The 16,126-nt window shown below is 33.5% G+C and overlaps 2 protein-coding genes and 1 pseudogene across 2 annotated transcripts; 2 read left to right on the top strand and 1 right to left on the bottom strand.

Moving 5' to 3' along the window:
- On the top strand, positions 1-2,735 carry LOC121251252 (annotated as a pseudogene).
- A 6,512-nt stretch (positions 2,736-9,247) lies between these two features.
- Positions 9,248-12,383, top strand: LOC121250946 (ras-related protein RABB1b-like). The gene is made up of 6 exons (XM_041150214.1): positions 9,248-9,484; positions 9,561-9,700; positions 10,793-10,875; positions 11,182-11,386; positions 11,557-11,625; positions 12,057-12,383. The coding sequence occupies exons 1-6, from the start codon at positions 9,439-9,441 to the stop codon at positions 12,150-12,152; spliced, it is 639 nt and encodes a 212-aa protein (XP_041006148.1). The 5' UTR covers positions 9,248-9,438; the 3' UTR covers positions 12,153-12,383.
- Positions 12,384-12,590: 207 nt separating this feature from the next.
- Positions 12,591-15,553, bottom strand: LOC121250945 (pre-rRNA-processing protein ESF2). Its single transcript, XM_041150213.1, has 8 exons — positions 15,395-15,553; positions 14,807-15,271; positions 14,630-14,693; positions 14,452-14,519; positions 14,228-14,317; positions 14,015-14,145; positions 12,947-13,099; positions 12,591-12,864 (listed from the first exon to the last, which is right to left on the bottom strand). The coding sequence occupies exons 2-8, from the start codon at positions 15,264-15,266 to the stop codon at positions 12,847-12,849; spliced, it is 984 nt and encodes a 327-aa protein (XP_041006147.1). The 5' UTR covers positions 15,267-15,271; positions 15,395-15,553; the 3' UTR covers positions 12,591-12,846.
- Positions 15,554-16,126: the final 573 nt, after the last annotated feature.

The raw sequence follows: 16,126 nt of genomic DNA, 5'->3' as shown, positions 1-16,126 counted from the left end.
ATGTCTAACTTGGCTTTAGATGTTCCTCCCAAGGGTGGATTTAGTTTTGATCTCTGCAGAAGAAATGATATGCTTGCTGAGAAGGGAGTTCAACCACCGTCTTTTCTGAAGACAGGAACTACAATTGTTGGTTTAATTTTCCAGGTACGACTGTTCGATGTACTATTGCTCAGCTACATATGAATGCTGGAAAAAGTAGGTAATGGTTTGCGGACTGAGTCATGTTATTATTTTTTGATCGGTAAGCAGACTTAGTAATATTATTGACATAGAAGTTAGAACTACTTCCAAACTAACCATATCAATGTTTGCTTCACAAAGTAAAAGTTCACGAATTGATATTTATTGATTGGCAACTTGGGGCATGTAGATTAAAGAACTGGATCGGTGATAACAACTATATTGTCAAATATATTGCTCACAAGCATATCCAGAACAAATTTTAATTATTTAAAGTAACCTCTCTTCTATAAGGGCATAACTGCATGTTTCATCATTATCTAATTGGCATGTTAAAACAAATGTTGAGTTACAAAGGTCTTGCTCCAGTGGTACCTATCAAAATATCTTCCATTGAGAACCCTTTTCTAGGCTATAGAGAAACACATTAAACTGCATGCAGATGGCATATAAGAAGTTTGATACATTTGAACTCATTTTCTAGAACTGCTGGAATGACAACTGTGCTTGTTTCTTGCTTTCAATCATTGAGAATTAGTTAGAACGGGTACTGTAGAAAAACAATTAAAAACTATGAAAGTGACTTGAACTTGAGAGACCTTTTAAAGATTCTATGGTCTTGCAGGTCTTGAGCTCCACCCACACCCCCTTGGCAGGATTAGTGGACACCCATCGGTCATGTTCATTTATTCCAGCTTTGCTAGATATGAGCTCCTTTCAAGATTCATTTGCTGAATATTTTACTCCTTTTCAACTTTTATTCAGGATGGTGACATTCTTGGAGCAGATACAAGAGCCACTGAAGGACCCATAGTTGCTGATAAGAATTGTGAAAAGATTCATTACATGGCACCAAACATATATTGTTGTGGAGCAGGAACTGCTGCTGATACAAAGGCAGTAACAGGTATTTGTTACATCTGCGTTTAATGTGATGATGTTGCACCCTTTTGTTGGTATTTTTTAGGTCTGAGTTTAATGTGATGATGTTATGTTGCACCCTTTTGTTCTTTATGACCTCATATGCTGATATAAAATTGTTTTATCATCTTCCTATGAGCATGACTAATGCACTGTTTTGATGTTTGCTTTCTTTAGACATGGTTAGCTCACAGCTACAACTGCATCGCTTCCATACTGGTCGAGAATCAAGGGTTGTCATGGCACTGACCCTTCTGAAGAAACACCTTTTCAAGTTAAGTTTCATTTGTTACTTACCAATAAAATAAAAAGTTCACCATATGATTTTAACTGCTCAATATCTTCTCCAGCTACCAAGGTTATGTGCAAGCGGCTTTGGTTCTTGGTGGAGTTGATGTTACTGGACCTCATCTGCATACTGTGAGTTTGCTTTCGTGAATTAAATTGGAAAATAACTGTTTTCTTGGCTTGCATAATTAGTTTCTTTCTCACAATTACAGGGATTGTTTTTTATAGATATATCCCCATGGATCAACTGACACACTGCCATTTGCAACAATGGGATCTGGTTCACTTGCTGCTATGGCCATATTCGAGTCCAAGTACAGAGAAGACCTGACTGTGAGTTAAGCATTTATTACTTTTAAAGTTGGTTATAAGTTGACTAACAGTCTAGCACAATGACTCAGTAGTATTAATACATAAACAACTTCCATACATCTTACACATCTATTAAGATGATTACTGATTATCTTTTCATATTCAAATTGAAGTTATGTATTTAGAAGGTTGTGTGTGACTGTCAATATGTTAATGTTGTATATCGAGCTACTAGTAAATTGTGCCAAGAGAGGGGAAAAAAAACCTAGTAACTTGTAGAGGACAGAAGCAGTTTTAACAAGACCTACTATCTACTTCAACCTTCTTAATTAAATCTGAATTTCTTTTTCTCTTAGTTCGTTTTTTATTCCTCCTGTGGTGCCAAAGGAGGAATGAGTAAATCTTGTTGTTGAAGCTATATGCTCTGGGAAGTGGAAGCAATGTTGATGTTTGTGTAATAACCAAGGTTTGTTGTTCCCTACAAGTTTACACCTCATTTTTAGACTAATTCTGATGCAAGTTTCACATCTGGCACAGGGGCACAAGGAGTACCTTGGAAATCATCTGTTACCAAATCCCCGTACCTTTGTCAATCAAAAAGGCTTTTCTTTCCCTAAGAAGACGGGTCAGTGAAATACTCCTCAATCTTCATTTATGGCTGGCTTGGTCTTGAAGTCTTGGCTAGGAAGCTTTATTTTTAATCTTTAATTATTTTTTTTATTTGCATTCCTATGTTGAAGCAAAGACAGAGACGTTGACATATTCATCACCATGTGTTTTGCGTCTGTTCCAGATGCTTTCTCTTGGTGAAATTATTTGTAGATTGTTTGACTATGTCGTGTTTATGTGGTTACAGAGGTTCACATAACGAAGATTACTCCATTGAAGGAGAAGGTTGAAGTGATTGAAGGAGGAGATGCAATGGAAGAGTGAAAATCATCCTGCAGTCAGCATTACAGGGTGAAGTTCTAGGCACTTGTTCTATGTAGAATGTTCACGGCCGGGTGATGTTTCTGATGACATTAGAACATGACAATTTTAAATTTTTTTCATTATAGATAGCCATGGAAATTAGGAAAATGGACATAAAGTATGATTCTTCCAAGTCATGGTGCTTCTACCATCATAATTATCATTCATAATAATTATATTGATACTGTTGTAAAACTAAAAAAAGGTAGCAAGAGAATTAAAAGTCCACAATATATGTTGATATTATTGATAATATTGATATTGCATAAAATATATGTTATACCATCATTTGAAAATATGAACATACTATGATGATTATAAAATGATATTATAAAATTGTGGAATGGCTTACAGTGATTAGAGCGATCTCACAGATAGCTTTCAATATCAAATAACACGACAATTGGCTAGAGTATCTTGTTGATAATGTGTTGTAAAACTAAAGAAAAGTAGAAAGAGAATTGAAAGACCACAATATCTAGAATTAGATCTTCAGAAAGTAAATATTATTTCTCTCAACTTCCTTGTTGTAAGTCTACTACAAATGCTCCTCAAGACACCCTTTTATAGGCATGAAAAATATATGATATTAAATGAGTACATAAACTTAGGGAATGACAATGCATGAACATGAGAAATAGGGATACATGAATATGGAAGAATTATAATGGTCATCCATCAAATACATTCCATGAATTTACAACACTTCTCCTTAGATGACCATACACAAAGAATATGCCTTGTTAAAACCTTGTCAAAGAAAATCCAGTGGAAAAAACTTGTAGCGAAGGAAAAAGAATACAACATTCTAATGTAGCTTTGAATGTTTTAGGATTGCCTCATTAAAGCTTTGCAAAGTAAAATCGTATGGGAAAAACCTTAGCGAAGGAAAAAGAGTACAATCCAGATGATAATTAACTTCCCATCAAAGGTATGCAAATCTTCAATTGTTCATGATGAAAGATCCTTGAGCCGTTGCATTCCAATATTGTGTACCAACTTTTTGAATGTTGCAGTTAGTAAAGTTTTAGTGAATAAGTCTGTCAAATTATCATTTGACTGTATTTTCATGATATCAATGTCACCACTCTTTTAAATCTCATGTGTATAAAAGAATCTTGGTAAAACATGCTTGGTCTTATCGGCTTTGATGTAGTCGTTTCTTATTTGCATAATATATGCCGCATTATTTTTATATAATATTATTGGGTTGCCTTTGATTGTGGGTAAACCACACTTTTTTTGAATATGTTAAATTATTGATCTCAACCAAATGCATTCACGGTTTGCTTCATGTATTGCAATAATTTCTGAGTGATTAGAAGAAGTAGTTACTATTGTTTGTTTGACAGACTTCCATGAAATAGATGTACCTCCATATGTAAATAGGTATCCTGTTTGAGAATGCCCTTTTCTGCAGATCAGATAGATAACCTGTATCTGCATATCTAATTAATTGTATGTTTGATTTTTTTGGATAAAATAATCTCATGTCGATCGCACCACGAAGGTAACATAGGACATGTTTGACTCCATTCCAATGTCTTTGAGTTAGTGCAGAACTATATCTTGCTAGTAAGTTGACTAAAAATACAATATCAGGTCTTGTAGAATTTACAAGATACATTAAAGTACCAATTGCACTGAGATATGGTACTTCATGATAAAGAATTTCTTCATCTTTCCTTTGAGGATGAAAAATATCTTGCTAGTAAGTTGACTAAAAATGCAATATCAGGTCTTGTAGAATTTACAAGATACATTAAAGCACCAATTGCACTGAGATATGGTACTTCATGATAAAGAATTTCTTCATCTTTCCTTCGAGGATGAAAATGGTCATTCTCAATATCAAGTGATCGAACAACCATTGGAAAGCTTAAAGAGTGAGGTTTATCCATATAAAAATACTTCAGGACTTTTTCTGTATATGTAGACTGATGAACTAAAATTCCATTTGAAATATGTTCAATTTGAAAACCAAGACAAAATCTAGTTTTTTCAAAATCTTTCATTCCAAATTCATTTTTCAAACAAGTTGTAGTTTTCGTGAGCTCTTCTAAAGTCTCAATGAGATTTAAATCATCCACACTTTGACTTATTAATAAAAACACATGGACAAATTGCGATAATTGCGAATCCAGACTCTGACTTCTTAATAAAAACACATGGACAAATTGGATTATTCTCAAATCTTTTTTTCAATAGATATTCACTAAGATGATTGTACCACATGCGTCTGGATTGCTTTAAACCATATAATGATTCTTGTAACTTGATAGAATAAATACTTCTGGATTTTGAATTATATGCTTCGGGTAGTTTATATCCTTCAAGGATTTTCATGTATATATTATTATCTAGTGATCCATATAAATATGTAGTAATCATATATATTAAATGCATATCCAAACTTTCTATTACTACCAAATTAATAAAAAAATATAAATGTAATTGAATCAATTACAGGAGAATATGTTACTTAAAAATTAATACCAGGTTTCTGCGAGAAACTTTGTGCAACTTGAACTAGTCATGCTTTATATCTCACTATTTCATTTTTCTCATTACGTTTTTGTACAAATACCCACTTATATCCAACAGGTGTAACACCTTTAGGTGTTTGGACGACAGATTCAAATACTTCACATTTTGCAAGTGAATTCAATTCTGCATTAATTGCATTTTTCCATTTTGGCCAATCATTTCTACGTCGACATTCTGCGCGGTTTGTTGTTCAATTTCATCATTACTTCTGGTAATGACAATTGCAACTTTAAATAAAAATATATTGTCGACAATAATTTTATTTCTATCTCATAATTCTCGTGTACTTACATAAATTGAGATCTCGTTGTTTTCAAGTATCTGTTCCTCTTCAGGAGATTCCTCTTAAGATGATTATTTTTTAGGAGAATTTGGTGTTAAAAGTTTGGATAGATCAATTGATTTTGTTGCTTATTTTGTATGCATAGTTTCTTCAAGAATATCAATTTCTTTTGCTTTTCTCTTTCGAGAAATCTTATCATTTGCATCAATAGGTTTTCCACACTTCAGGCATGTCTTAGATTCATTTGCTGCTTGATTTCTTGATTGTCCTACAGGAACTTCAATCCGCGCAGGGATATTAGCAGCTGGAATATGAGATTTTATTATTTTCTTACTATCAGTAAATGCATCCAGTAATTGATTTGCAATAGCTTGTAAATGAATAATCCTCTAAACTTTCAGTTCACACTGATTTGTATGAGGATCAATATGAGATAATATCGATGCATTTCATGTTATTTATTTTTGTGCTCTAGACACATTTTCTTTTCCTAATGGTGGAAAATTTATTTTATCAAAATTACAATATTCGAAATGTGCCTTAAAAATATCACCAGTTAAAAGTTTAAGATATCTAATAATAGAAAGAGAATCAAAACCAATATAAATACAAAATCTTCGTTGAGGACCCATCTTAGTGCATTTGGGAGGTACAATCGGAATATAGACAGCACAACCAAAAATATGAAAATGAAAAATATTTGGTAGTTGACCAAAAACAAGTTGCAATAAAGAGTATTTATTATGAGCAGTTGGTCTAATCCGAACTAATGATGTGGTATGTAAAATTGCATGTCCCTAGGTAGACACAAGTAGTTTTGTTCTCATAAGTAAAGGTCTAGCAATTAATTGAAATCATTTAATAAACAATTCAACTAAACCTTTCTAAGTATGTACATGGGCAATTGAATGTTCAACATGAATTCCTACTGGCATGCAATAATCATTAAAGGCTTGAGATGTAAATTATGTTGCATTATCCAATCTGATAGACTTAATTGGATACAGAAAATTGAGCTTGTAATTTAATAATTAGTGCAAGAAGTCTAGCAAATGCAATATTACAAGTAGAGAGTAGTCAAACATGTGACCATCTAGTTGATGCATCTATTAAAACCATAAAATATCTAAATGGTCCATTGCGAATGTATTGACCCACATATGTCCCCATGAATTCTTTTTAAAAATGATGGAGATTCAATTACTACTTTAGAAAGAGATGGTCTGATAATAAGTTTTCCTTAAAACATGATGCATATGGATAATCGCTTGGTAAAAAAATCTTCAAGTTCTTTTAAGGATGTCCATGTGAGTTTTCAATTATTCGTCGCATCATAATTGATCCCGAATGTCCAAGACGATCATGTCAAAACATAAAATTTTTTTGATCAAAGCACTTCTGGTGCTATTTGATTCAATTGTACTTACAGTTGTATAATATAAGCCCGAAAAGAAAGCTAGCATTTTTTCTAATATGAGCTTCTGACCCGAAATCATAGAAGTAATATAAAGATATTTATTACTGTCTTTTTTGATGGTTTCAATATGATAATTATTACGATGAATATCTTTCTAGCAAATTTCTTCTAGAATTTGAAGTTTACAAAGCATAGTCAATACAAAATTTTGTTCCTTCTGGTAACATTATATTTGTTCTTCCAATGCCTTCAATTAGATTTGAGAACCGGATATGGTATTGACATTAGCTTTATTCAATGTTAAACATTGAAAATATTTCTTATATTTAAGAATTGTATGTGTGGTACAGCTATGTGCGATACATACATCTCCATCAATTTTCTTCAAATTGATCAATTCATCAATAAAATCCATGCTTCCTTAATAAAAGCTAAACACACATAAAACTTTATTAATATAAAGGAAAATTACAATGTATTTGAAGATAATAACTGAAATATAATACGATTACAAGGTAAAGAAAAAATTAATTATTGTATCCAAAATCATTACTAATCAAAAAATCTGTATTTTGTTGGGGTTCACAAAGAAATCGGAAACATTTAGATGGGTGAGATCCATTCCATTTGGGGTATAAGTTGAATCTGCTGGATTCTTGTGATCAGTAAAATTCATTTCGACCCATTTTTCCTTTTCTTTAATGGAGGCCTGATATAGGTCTACCAAATATTTTGGTGTACAATAGGTACGTAACCAATGTCTATTCATACTACATTTAAAACATTTATCCTCATAGTTCTTCGCAAGCTTATTCTGTGAGCCTTTATTTTGAAAAGTTCAGAGTTGTACTCAGACACCGTTTTAAAATCTTGCAACCTCAGATGCATCCAATCATAGCGAGCCTTGGAAGGATAATGGTCTTTTGGTGCTCATATCTCTCCCTTAGACTATTTCATAAAATCAATGGATCTTTTATAGTGAAGTACTCACTTTTCAATTTTTCATGTAAATGATAACGAAGAAAAATTATTACTTTAGCACGATCCTTCAGGGACATTTCATTATTTTCTTGGATAATATTTCCAAGGTTCATTGCATCAAGATGGATTTCAATATCCAAAATTCAAGATAAGTAATTGTTGTCAGAAACATCGAAAGCAACAAATTCTAATTTTGTAATATTCGACATTATCTATAACAAATATATTAAAAATCAAATAAGTAAATATTATAAGATTTAGAATATGCAAGAATTATAAATTTTATGAAATCATATGAATTGCATTGACAATATAATATTTTACTTCAAAGAGTATTGCATAAAATATATGTTATAGCATCATTTGAAAATATGAACATACCATGATGATTATAAAATGATATTATAAAATTGTAAAATGGCTTACAGTGATCAGAACGATCTCACAGATAGTTTTCAACGTCAAATAACACGACAATTGGCTAGAGTATCGTGTTGATAACATGTTGTAAAACTAAAGAAAAGTAGAAAGAGAATTAAAAGACCACAATATCTAGAATTAGTTCTTCAAGAACTAAATATTATTTCTCTCAACTTTTTTGTTGTAATGTTTTTCAAAACATTCTTTTATAGGCATGGAGAATACATGATATTAAATGAATATATGAACTTAAGGAATGACAATATATGAATTAAAGAGATATATGAACATGAAAAATAGGGATACATGAATATAGAAGAATTCTAATGATCATCTATCAAATACATTCTATGAATTTACAATAGATACGCATTAAAAAAAAAATAGATTTTTCAACAAATAACGCGGAAATATTTTGTGTTAACTTACAATTGATGATAATATTATTATCCAATATAAGATATCTTTGTGCAGGCAATGAATGTCAACTCAATCGATGGACTGGGACACGAAGATGATGAATTTGATAGTGAGATGAAATGAGATAGTTTTAGATAAATTAAATAAAATATTATTATAATATTAAGTTTTAATATTATTATTATTTTGAGATTTAAAAATATTAAATTATTTATTATATTTTACGTAAAAATTTAAAAAAAAATATAATGATGAGATGAGATGATGTATTCAAACGATCCTTATTTTGTCCCTAAGACATAATAAAGTGAAAAATATGAAGATATTTTATTTAATAATAATAATACTAACAGAAAAATCTATCAAAATCTATAAAAAAAGACTTATAAATAGATTTTTTACGATAGGGATCCAAAGAGAAGCTGGCTGAAGGCTGAAGCAAAGCTTTAACGTGTCGACGTATGTAAACAAAACGTCACCGTGTCGTCTCCAGCTCTATCCTTAATTACCAAACAGACATAAAATTTCCGTTGTTTTCCATTCCTTTTCTTCTCCTACTTCTTCTTCTTCTTCAAGTCTCCGACTCTCAAACCATAAACTCTTTCTCTTTTCCATACTCGGAAGAAACAGGCGCGCGCGCGCACAAGAAATCGAACAAACTCGAAGCTCTTAATCTCTCCACGACTTCGTATCCGCTATGTCTTACGACTACCTCTTCAAGTACATCATCATCGGCGACACAGGTTTTTATTTTCATTTTGTTTTTCTGTGGTTGGTTATAATTTGGGGGTGGGGGCATAATTGGGTGTGTTTTTTTAGGTGTAGGGAAGTCGTGCCTGCTCTTGCAATTCACGGACAAAAGATTCCAGCCCGTTCATGATCTCACCATTGGTGTCGAGTTCGGAGCTCGAATGGTCACCATCGATGGCCGTCCCATCAAGCTTCAGATTTGGGATACCGTAAGTCTGTTTTTGTTTCTTATGCAGAAAAGGAATAATGATAATTCATTTTTTTTTTATATATATAAGTAAGAATAATGATAATCCATAACATTAAATTCATAGTTTTTCTTTCTATTTATTATCGTAGAATGCCGAAACCCACGTTTGGCTGAACCTAATACTAATTCCACTGAGCGTTAATCTTTTTTTTTTTTTTTTTTTTTTTTCACTTGTTTGTCTGTTTGTTTGTTTTTATGTATTGAAGAGAGGGTATCCTAATGTGTTTATTTCAGTCGCCGGCATAACTGAAACTTAGAATTATTGTCAGAAATGAACTTAACCGTAATTAGAAAATCTTTCTCGGTACAATATGGGCAAATTGAAGTTGGAAAAATGTAGGTTTTAAGATTGGAGATACTATTTTGGGAGGTTATTTCTTTTAATAAGCATGCTAGGCTATTTTTCTCTCTATTTATTTTAAAATTTGTAACTACCAACAATAATTTCCTATGCTATGCTGTCATGTGCTCCACAAAATTTAGCTAAATAATGTAATTTTCCTATATTATTAGGTTATTTGCTTAGCTCTTGCACGTCTGGTTGCAGACGGGGATGAAACAAGCATTTGATTGAACAAGCCGTGCTCCTTGAAAAATAAAACATTTGAAAGATGAAAAAATAGTGTAACGTAGAAATTTAACACATTCTCTTATCACAAAAAATTTAACCGATTTTAGATAGGCGTTATTAAGTTTTAGTTGTTATGTCTTTTTTTAAGTAATAAAAATTGCATTGAAAAGCGCAAAAGGCCCACTCCAACTAACTATACAGGTTGTATGCAAGAGAGAGGCCTAACTAAAAGGGAAAGAGAGAGAGAAATAGATAGAAGAAAATCATGTCAATGGATCCCATCAAAGATTCAAGAGTAAACATCATATTATGTTATGTTGTCGGTTCGTAACGTCTTCTTATCATAATTTTTTGTATGAGATCATCAAGTTGTAAGTCCATATGTTCAATCTAACCACCTAATCTTCTCTCACCGATCCCTTTACTTTAGTGGTGTACTGATTATAGTCATAAACCAAGGAACTTGTGCTTTTCTTGCAGGCTGGGCAAGAATCTTTCCGGTCCATCACTAGATCTTACTACAGAGGAGCAGCTGGAGCACTTTTGGTATATGACATAACCAGGTGTGTGTGTGTGCGCGCGCGCACGTGTGTCACATAGAGAGAGAGAGAGAGAGAGAGAGAGAGAGCGAGATGCCTATATGGGCACCAATAGTAGTACATGCTTGGGTAGACTCCCAATTATTCCTTTGTCTAGATATATAATCATTTGTGCCAGTACTCTGAAGGTTAGCTCACAAGTCATGAGGTTATGTTAGGTTTGGAGGTGTAGTACTTCTATATTTGTCCAATTGTCCTGCCTCCAATCCCCTGTTCTCACACAAGTTTGATTACCTTACAACTAAACCATTAATTTGTTTTCTTATCCAGGAGAGAGACATTTAATCATCTAGCAAGCTGGCTAGAGGATGCTCGGCAGCATGCAAATCCCAACATGACAATCATGCTCATAGGGAACAAGAGCGATCTTGGACATCGGAGGGCTGTTAGCAAAGAGGAAGGCGAACAATTTGCAAAGGAAAATGGACTTTTATTCTTGGAGGCATCTGCAAGAACAGCTCAAAATGTTGAAGAGGTGATGTATAGCTCTACCAAATTCAAAAAAGGCCTCGCTTCTATACTTCTGTACTTTTATTTATATCCTTACAAGTTACCTATAAAAAAAAAAAAAATTTATATCCTTACAAGTCAAACCTCCCACTTTTTTGTACAACTTAAATTAAATATATCGCATGAATCTTACAGGCTTTCATAAGGACTGCTGCAAAAATCCTTCAGAATATTCAGGAAGGTGTATTTGATGTATCCAACGAGGTAACGCTCAAGTCATTATGCTGGAGAGAAACTTTGGGATATTGGGAGTTGGGACATGATCTTGAGTTGTTTTTGTTAACTATAATTCCACATACTGGTATTGTAGTTTCTATTATTGCATGACAAATAATTGAAAAGATGACGGATGAACAACGGAGATCTGGTTGGCTAAAATCAATTTGTTAGGCTAATAGGCTATCAAGTTCGATCTCTTGTGGCTTTGTGTTGGTAGAGGCATCAGGAATTCAAGAATTGTGAAGACATGATTAGATGGTTTGGACTCTCTGTTCAGGACTAGGAAAATTTAGAACCACCCAAAATTTAGTTAATATGGACTTCATCGACTCAAGTATAACTCAGTATTAAGGAGCATCTAGATATTATCTTTTTATTTTATAATTTATTGACAACCCTTTTGCTAATAACTGCAGTCATCTGGCATCAAGGTTGGGTATGGGCGTCCCCAAGGTCCATCGGGGGCGAGAGATGGAACAGTGGCTCAGAGAAGTGGATGTTGCGCTAATTGAAACCGAAGCAGCTTCTGTATTTGATCCCTCTGTGCAATTAATTTCTTCTTTATCCTTTCTTTCAACTGCCACTAGACTTGTTGAGAATATTAACATGTATAGATTTGATTTCAACTGTTCTTGGGACAGACTTGTTTGTTCTCTTTACGAGTGCTCAAATATGGCTTTACGAAAATCATAAGTTGTACCATGACAACATTGGTTAATGCGATGGGGTTATCATCTTCTTCTGTGCTTGCTTGATATTTTGATGTTCCCCTCGTTTTTCCTTTTCATATATGGGGGTCAGTCCTACCCACAAATTCCTCCTAATCCTAAAATTAGGTTTTGATATAGGATGGTAAGGTTGGGTCGGTATCAGAACATCAAAGCCTCACCCCATATGTGTTGAAAATCAAAATTCTCTACTGACCACTTTCCTATCAAGTCAGCGTAAAATGCATTCCAACCAATGAAGTTATATGCTTTGGACATTCATCACCGTAGTGTTGTTGTTCTAAAGTATTGTTGATCTTCTCTCTCCAAAAAGTCCAAGCGCCACGGTATTGATCAAAAGAACACGACCAAGCCAACAATGGCCGTTGATTCATTACAATTTTCAGGAACTCAAAACTACAAACCCAAGGTGCACTCAGAAAAGGTGCACAGTACCATTGTATTCTAGTATTCGACTTGATATGGTGAGTGCTCACAGCTAAGAGCCACCAAATACCTGCAAAGTCAATTATGGGCAAACTTAAACGAGAAGATCAACATATTTATGAATTTGCTGTATATTAACAGACTGCACTCACGCCACCCAGGATGTCTTTAGAAAGTTGGGGTTTGGCTTGTCCTGCATTATCTGCAACCGGTTGCTTTTGTGGGAAGTGCCGAATCACCTTTGCTACCTGCTGGCTAACAGGGAGCTCAGAATTCATTCCCGCCCCCTGTTTAAGCTTTTGCTTCTGTAAATGCCAGATAACAAAGATCATGTCAACTTTATAATCTGGATCTCAACTTCAAGCCGACTTTCTGTCTAACTTATTATGCAGAATAAGTGAAAAAAATTATATTTGCAAGTCAGTTTAGAAGATAAACTGACCACTCTGTTGATATGCCAAGATTAGATTTGTAATAGAAATTAATTTTAAACTTCTCTCACAAATCAAGTTTTGCAACGTTAGTGGCATAGAGGGGATGTCCTTCACACCGGTTTACAAGTAACCAAAAATGTACAAGTCGAAAACAATTGAGGAATCCCATACAAGAAAATATGTGCTGCCACAAAGTGTATCAACTACAAAATTCATAAACTCCCATTAGATTTTTTAAAAGTACTGCCCTTAAACAAAAATCACACTCATTTTTCATTTAAGGATGCAAGATGCTATGATGAGAAGTTATATAGCTTAATTGAAGTTGAATATTTCAAAGGTACCAAAGCATATCAAATAGTTCCAAACATAGATTACAATGTTAAATTTTTGCAAAGTTTGTGAAAAATGTCATGTTTTTCTTTAATAAGAAACACAACTCCATAACCGTTGACCTCTCCATCCTTTGTTTTATTGGAGAAGATGCCATTTCGTTAGAAGACCACACCTTCAAGTATTGTTATGGGAAATTTCCCTTTTTAGTGACCCATTTTTTTTTTAAATAGCAATAATGCATAAATTTTTTTTTGATAAGTAGCAATAAGGCATAAATAAGTGTACAAGATTTAGATATTAAAAAATCAAAAACAAAATCAAAGGCATCCAAAGCCGAATGTTAACATTAACTATGTCAATCTACTCATAATTTGGAATAAAATATTTCAGTAACAAAATGATCAAGCAATGCCTTAATGGTATTAACATTTTACAAAAGAAAACATCTACCTTCTCCAATCGCCGTTCTATAGAATTCAAAGCACGGGACTTATCAACTTTAGAAAGATAAAAATCCCGTTCCTTTTTGGCAGCAGAAATTTCTAGAGCTAGTTTCTGCTCCCGAACAGCACTCTTGTAAGCTGCAACAGAAACAGCTCAACTTAGGTAAATTGCTTTAAGCACTATTATATATATCACAAGACAATTTATAGAGGTGAATACCGATCTCTGCAGTAAGATCATCCCACTTGAATTTACTTAAATACTTGATATTCCAAAGATCATAATAGAATGACGACCTCTTTCTCCCACCTAACAAGAACCAAAAAAGTAGACAATTATTATCAATTCCAAGAGAAAGGGAATGCTGTTACTAGGAAGTGCGTATATAACTCTGTGTGTGTGTGTGCGTGGTGAAGCTAAACAAAGCCTCTGAAACCACATACCAACTTGTTCGCCATTTAACATATTGGCAACCCTCTTGGCAACCCTTTTATCCGTAAATTCTACCCATCTACACAGCGAAAAAATGTGTATCAAATAATGGACGCTGCCAATAACAATGCAATAGAGCCTTGTTATGCCAAAATGAGAGATATTGAGAAGGATACCAATCACACGTACCCTTCTGAAAATACTTGCTGTTGAAACTTCCCAGCTCGCTTACGATGTGCTTGAGCAGTAGGATCTGTTATAAAATCAAAATTCAAACATGTATGGAAAATTTAGAAATTAAAAAAAAAAAACAAGAAGAAGAAGTAAACAACGAAAACCATCCTAAAAATTTAAATGATTACTTACTTTCAGGCGTGAGATAAATCCGTTGTAATTCTCCAAACTGAGAGAGAATCTGACGAAGCGTAACGTGATCCATGTGCGGAGGAATCCGACTCAAATAGCAAACACCGCGCCTGTTAGCCGCCGCGATTTCCTTCAATAATCTCTTCTTCCTTTTATTTTTCCGACTACTTGCACCCTCAACGTCCGATTCCGAATTCCCCTCGACCGGCAAACCCATTCCATTAACCTCGTGTTCTTCCTCCTCCTTTGTACGACTCTCTCCGTTAACCTCTTGTCCATCTTCAGCCTTCCCGGCTTCTACCAAAAAACGCTTTTTCTTCTTCTTTTTATCCGTTCTTGCGCTTACATCATTGCAAACCTCTTCTGCTTCATTGAATAACCGCTTCTTCTTTTTATTTTTCTGCACGTTTGGACTTCCGTCTGAGTGTGGAGAATCAAAATCGCGATCTTTGTCATCCATTCAAGCTACAGAAAAGAAAGCCAACAAGGCAACAATCACACTTCACAAAGGCAACATATAAAGCAACCAAACAATACAAGCAGATATAAGAGAAATATAGAAACAGATTTATAAGCATAAGGAATCACCAGAATCCGATGTCGGTCTCGGCTGCCGAGATTGGTGGAGGCCGAGGAAACGGCGGCACGAGTCAGTTGGAGTGGCAGAAGAGATGAGTCGGGGAGATCTGAGACTCTAGTCATTTTGAGAGGCAACCTAATGGAACTCAATTTATACGCACCGTTTTTATTTCTGCTGCTAAATAAATGAAAACCCGACTCGGGAGAGGAGTATTGCGTTGAAAAAAGATAAGTCGATTGTTAAAATAATATTTTTTAATATTATTAATATTTAAAATTTTAAAAAAGTTAAATTATTTATATATTTTATATAGAAATTTAAAAAAATTATAATAATGAGACACTTTAATTCTGAATTAATAAGCTCTAACAGTTGGGAATGATCAGTGATTAAAAGTAAATAATTTTGTTTGCAAGTCTAAATAATAATTACTTCCAGGAGTTTAAACTTTAAGGCTTCATTTGGAAGTTGAGCTCATCTCAACTCATCATTACAATTTTTTCAAATCTCAACATAAAATATAATAAATAATTCAATTTTTTCAAATCTTAAAATAATAATAATAATATTCTAATAATATTTTATCATCTCAACTCAACTCAATTCAACTCACTTCAACATCCAAACCCACCCTAAATCGCTTTTGCAGCATGCATGCACTTGTTTTATGCACACCCTTATTCTCTTATAAATGTATGACATACAAAATATTTATTCTTGTAGAGCACATCTAATAAAGT

This window comes from Juglans microcarpa x Juglans regia, chromosome 2D (assembly GCF_004785595.1).
Source record: "Juglans microcarpa x Juglans regia isolate MS1-56 chromosome 2D, Jm3101_v1.0, whole genome shotgun sequence".
Classification (NCBI taxonomy): Eukaryota; Viridiplantae; Streptophyta; class Magnoliopsida; order Fagales; family Juglandaceae; genus Juglans; species Juglans microcarpa x Juglans regia.
This window is presented reverse-complemented; position numbering and strand designations above follow the sequence as displayed.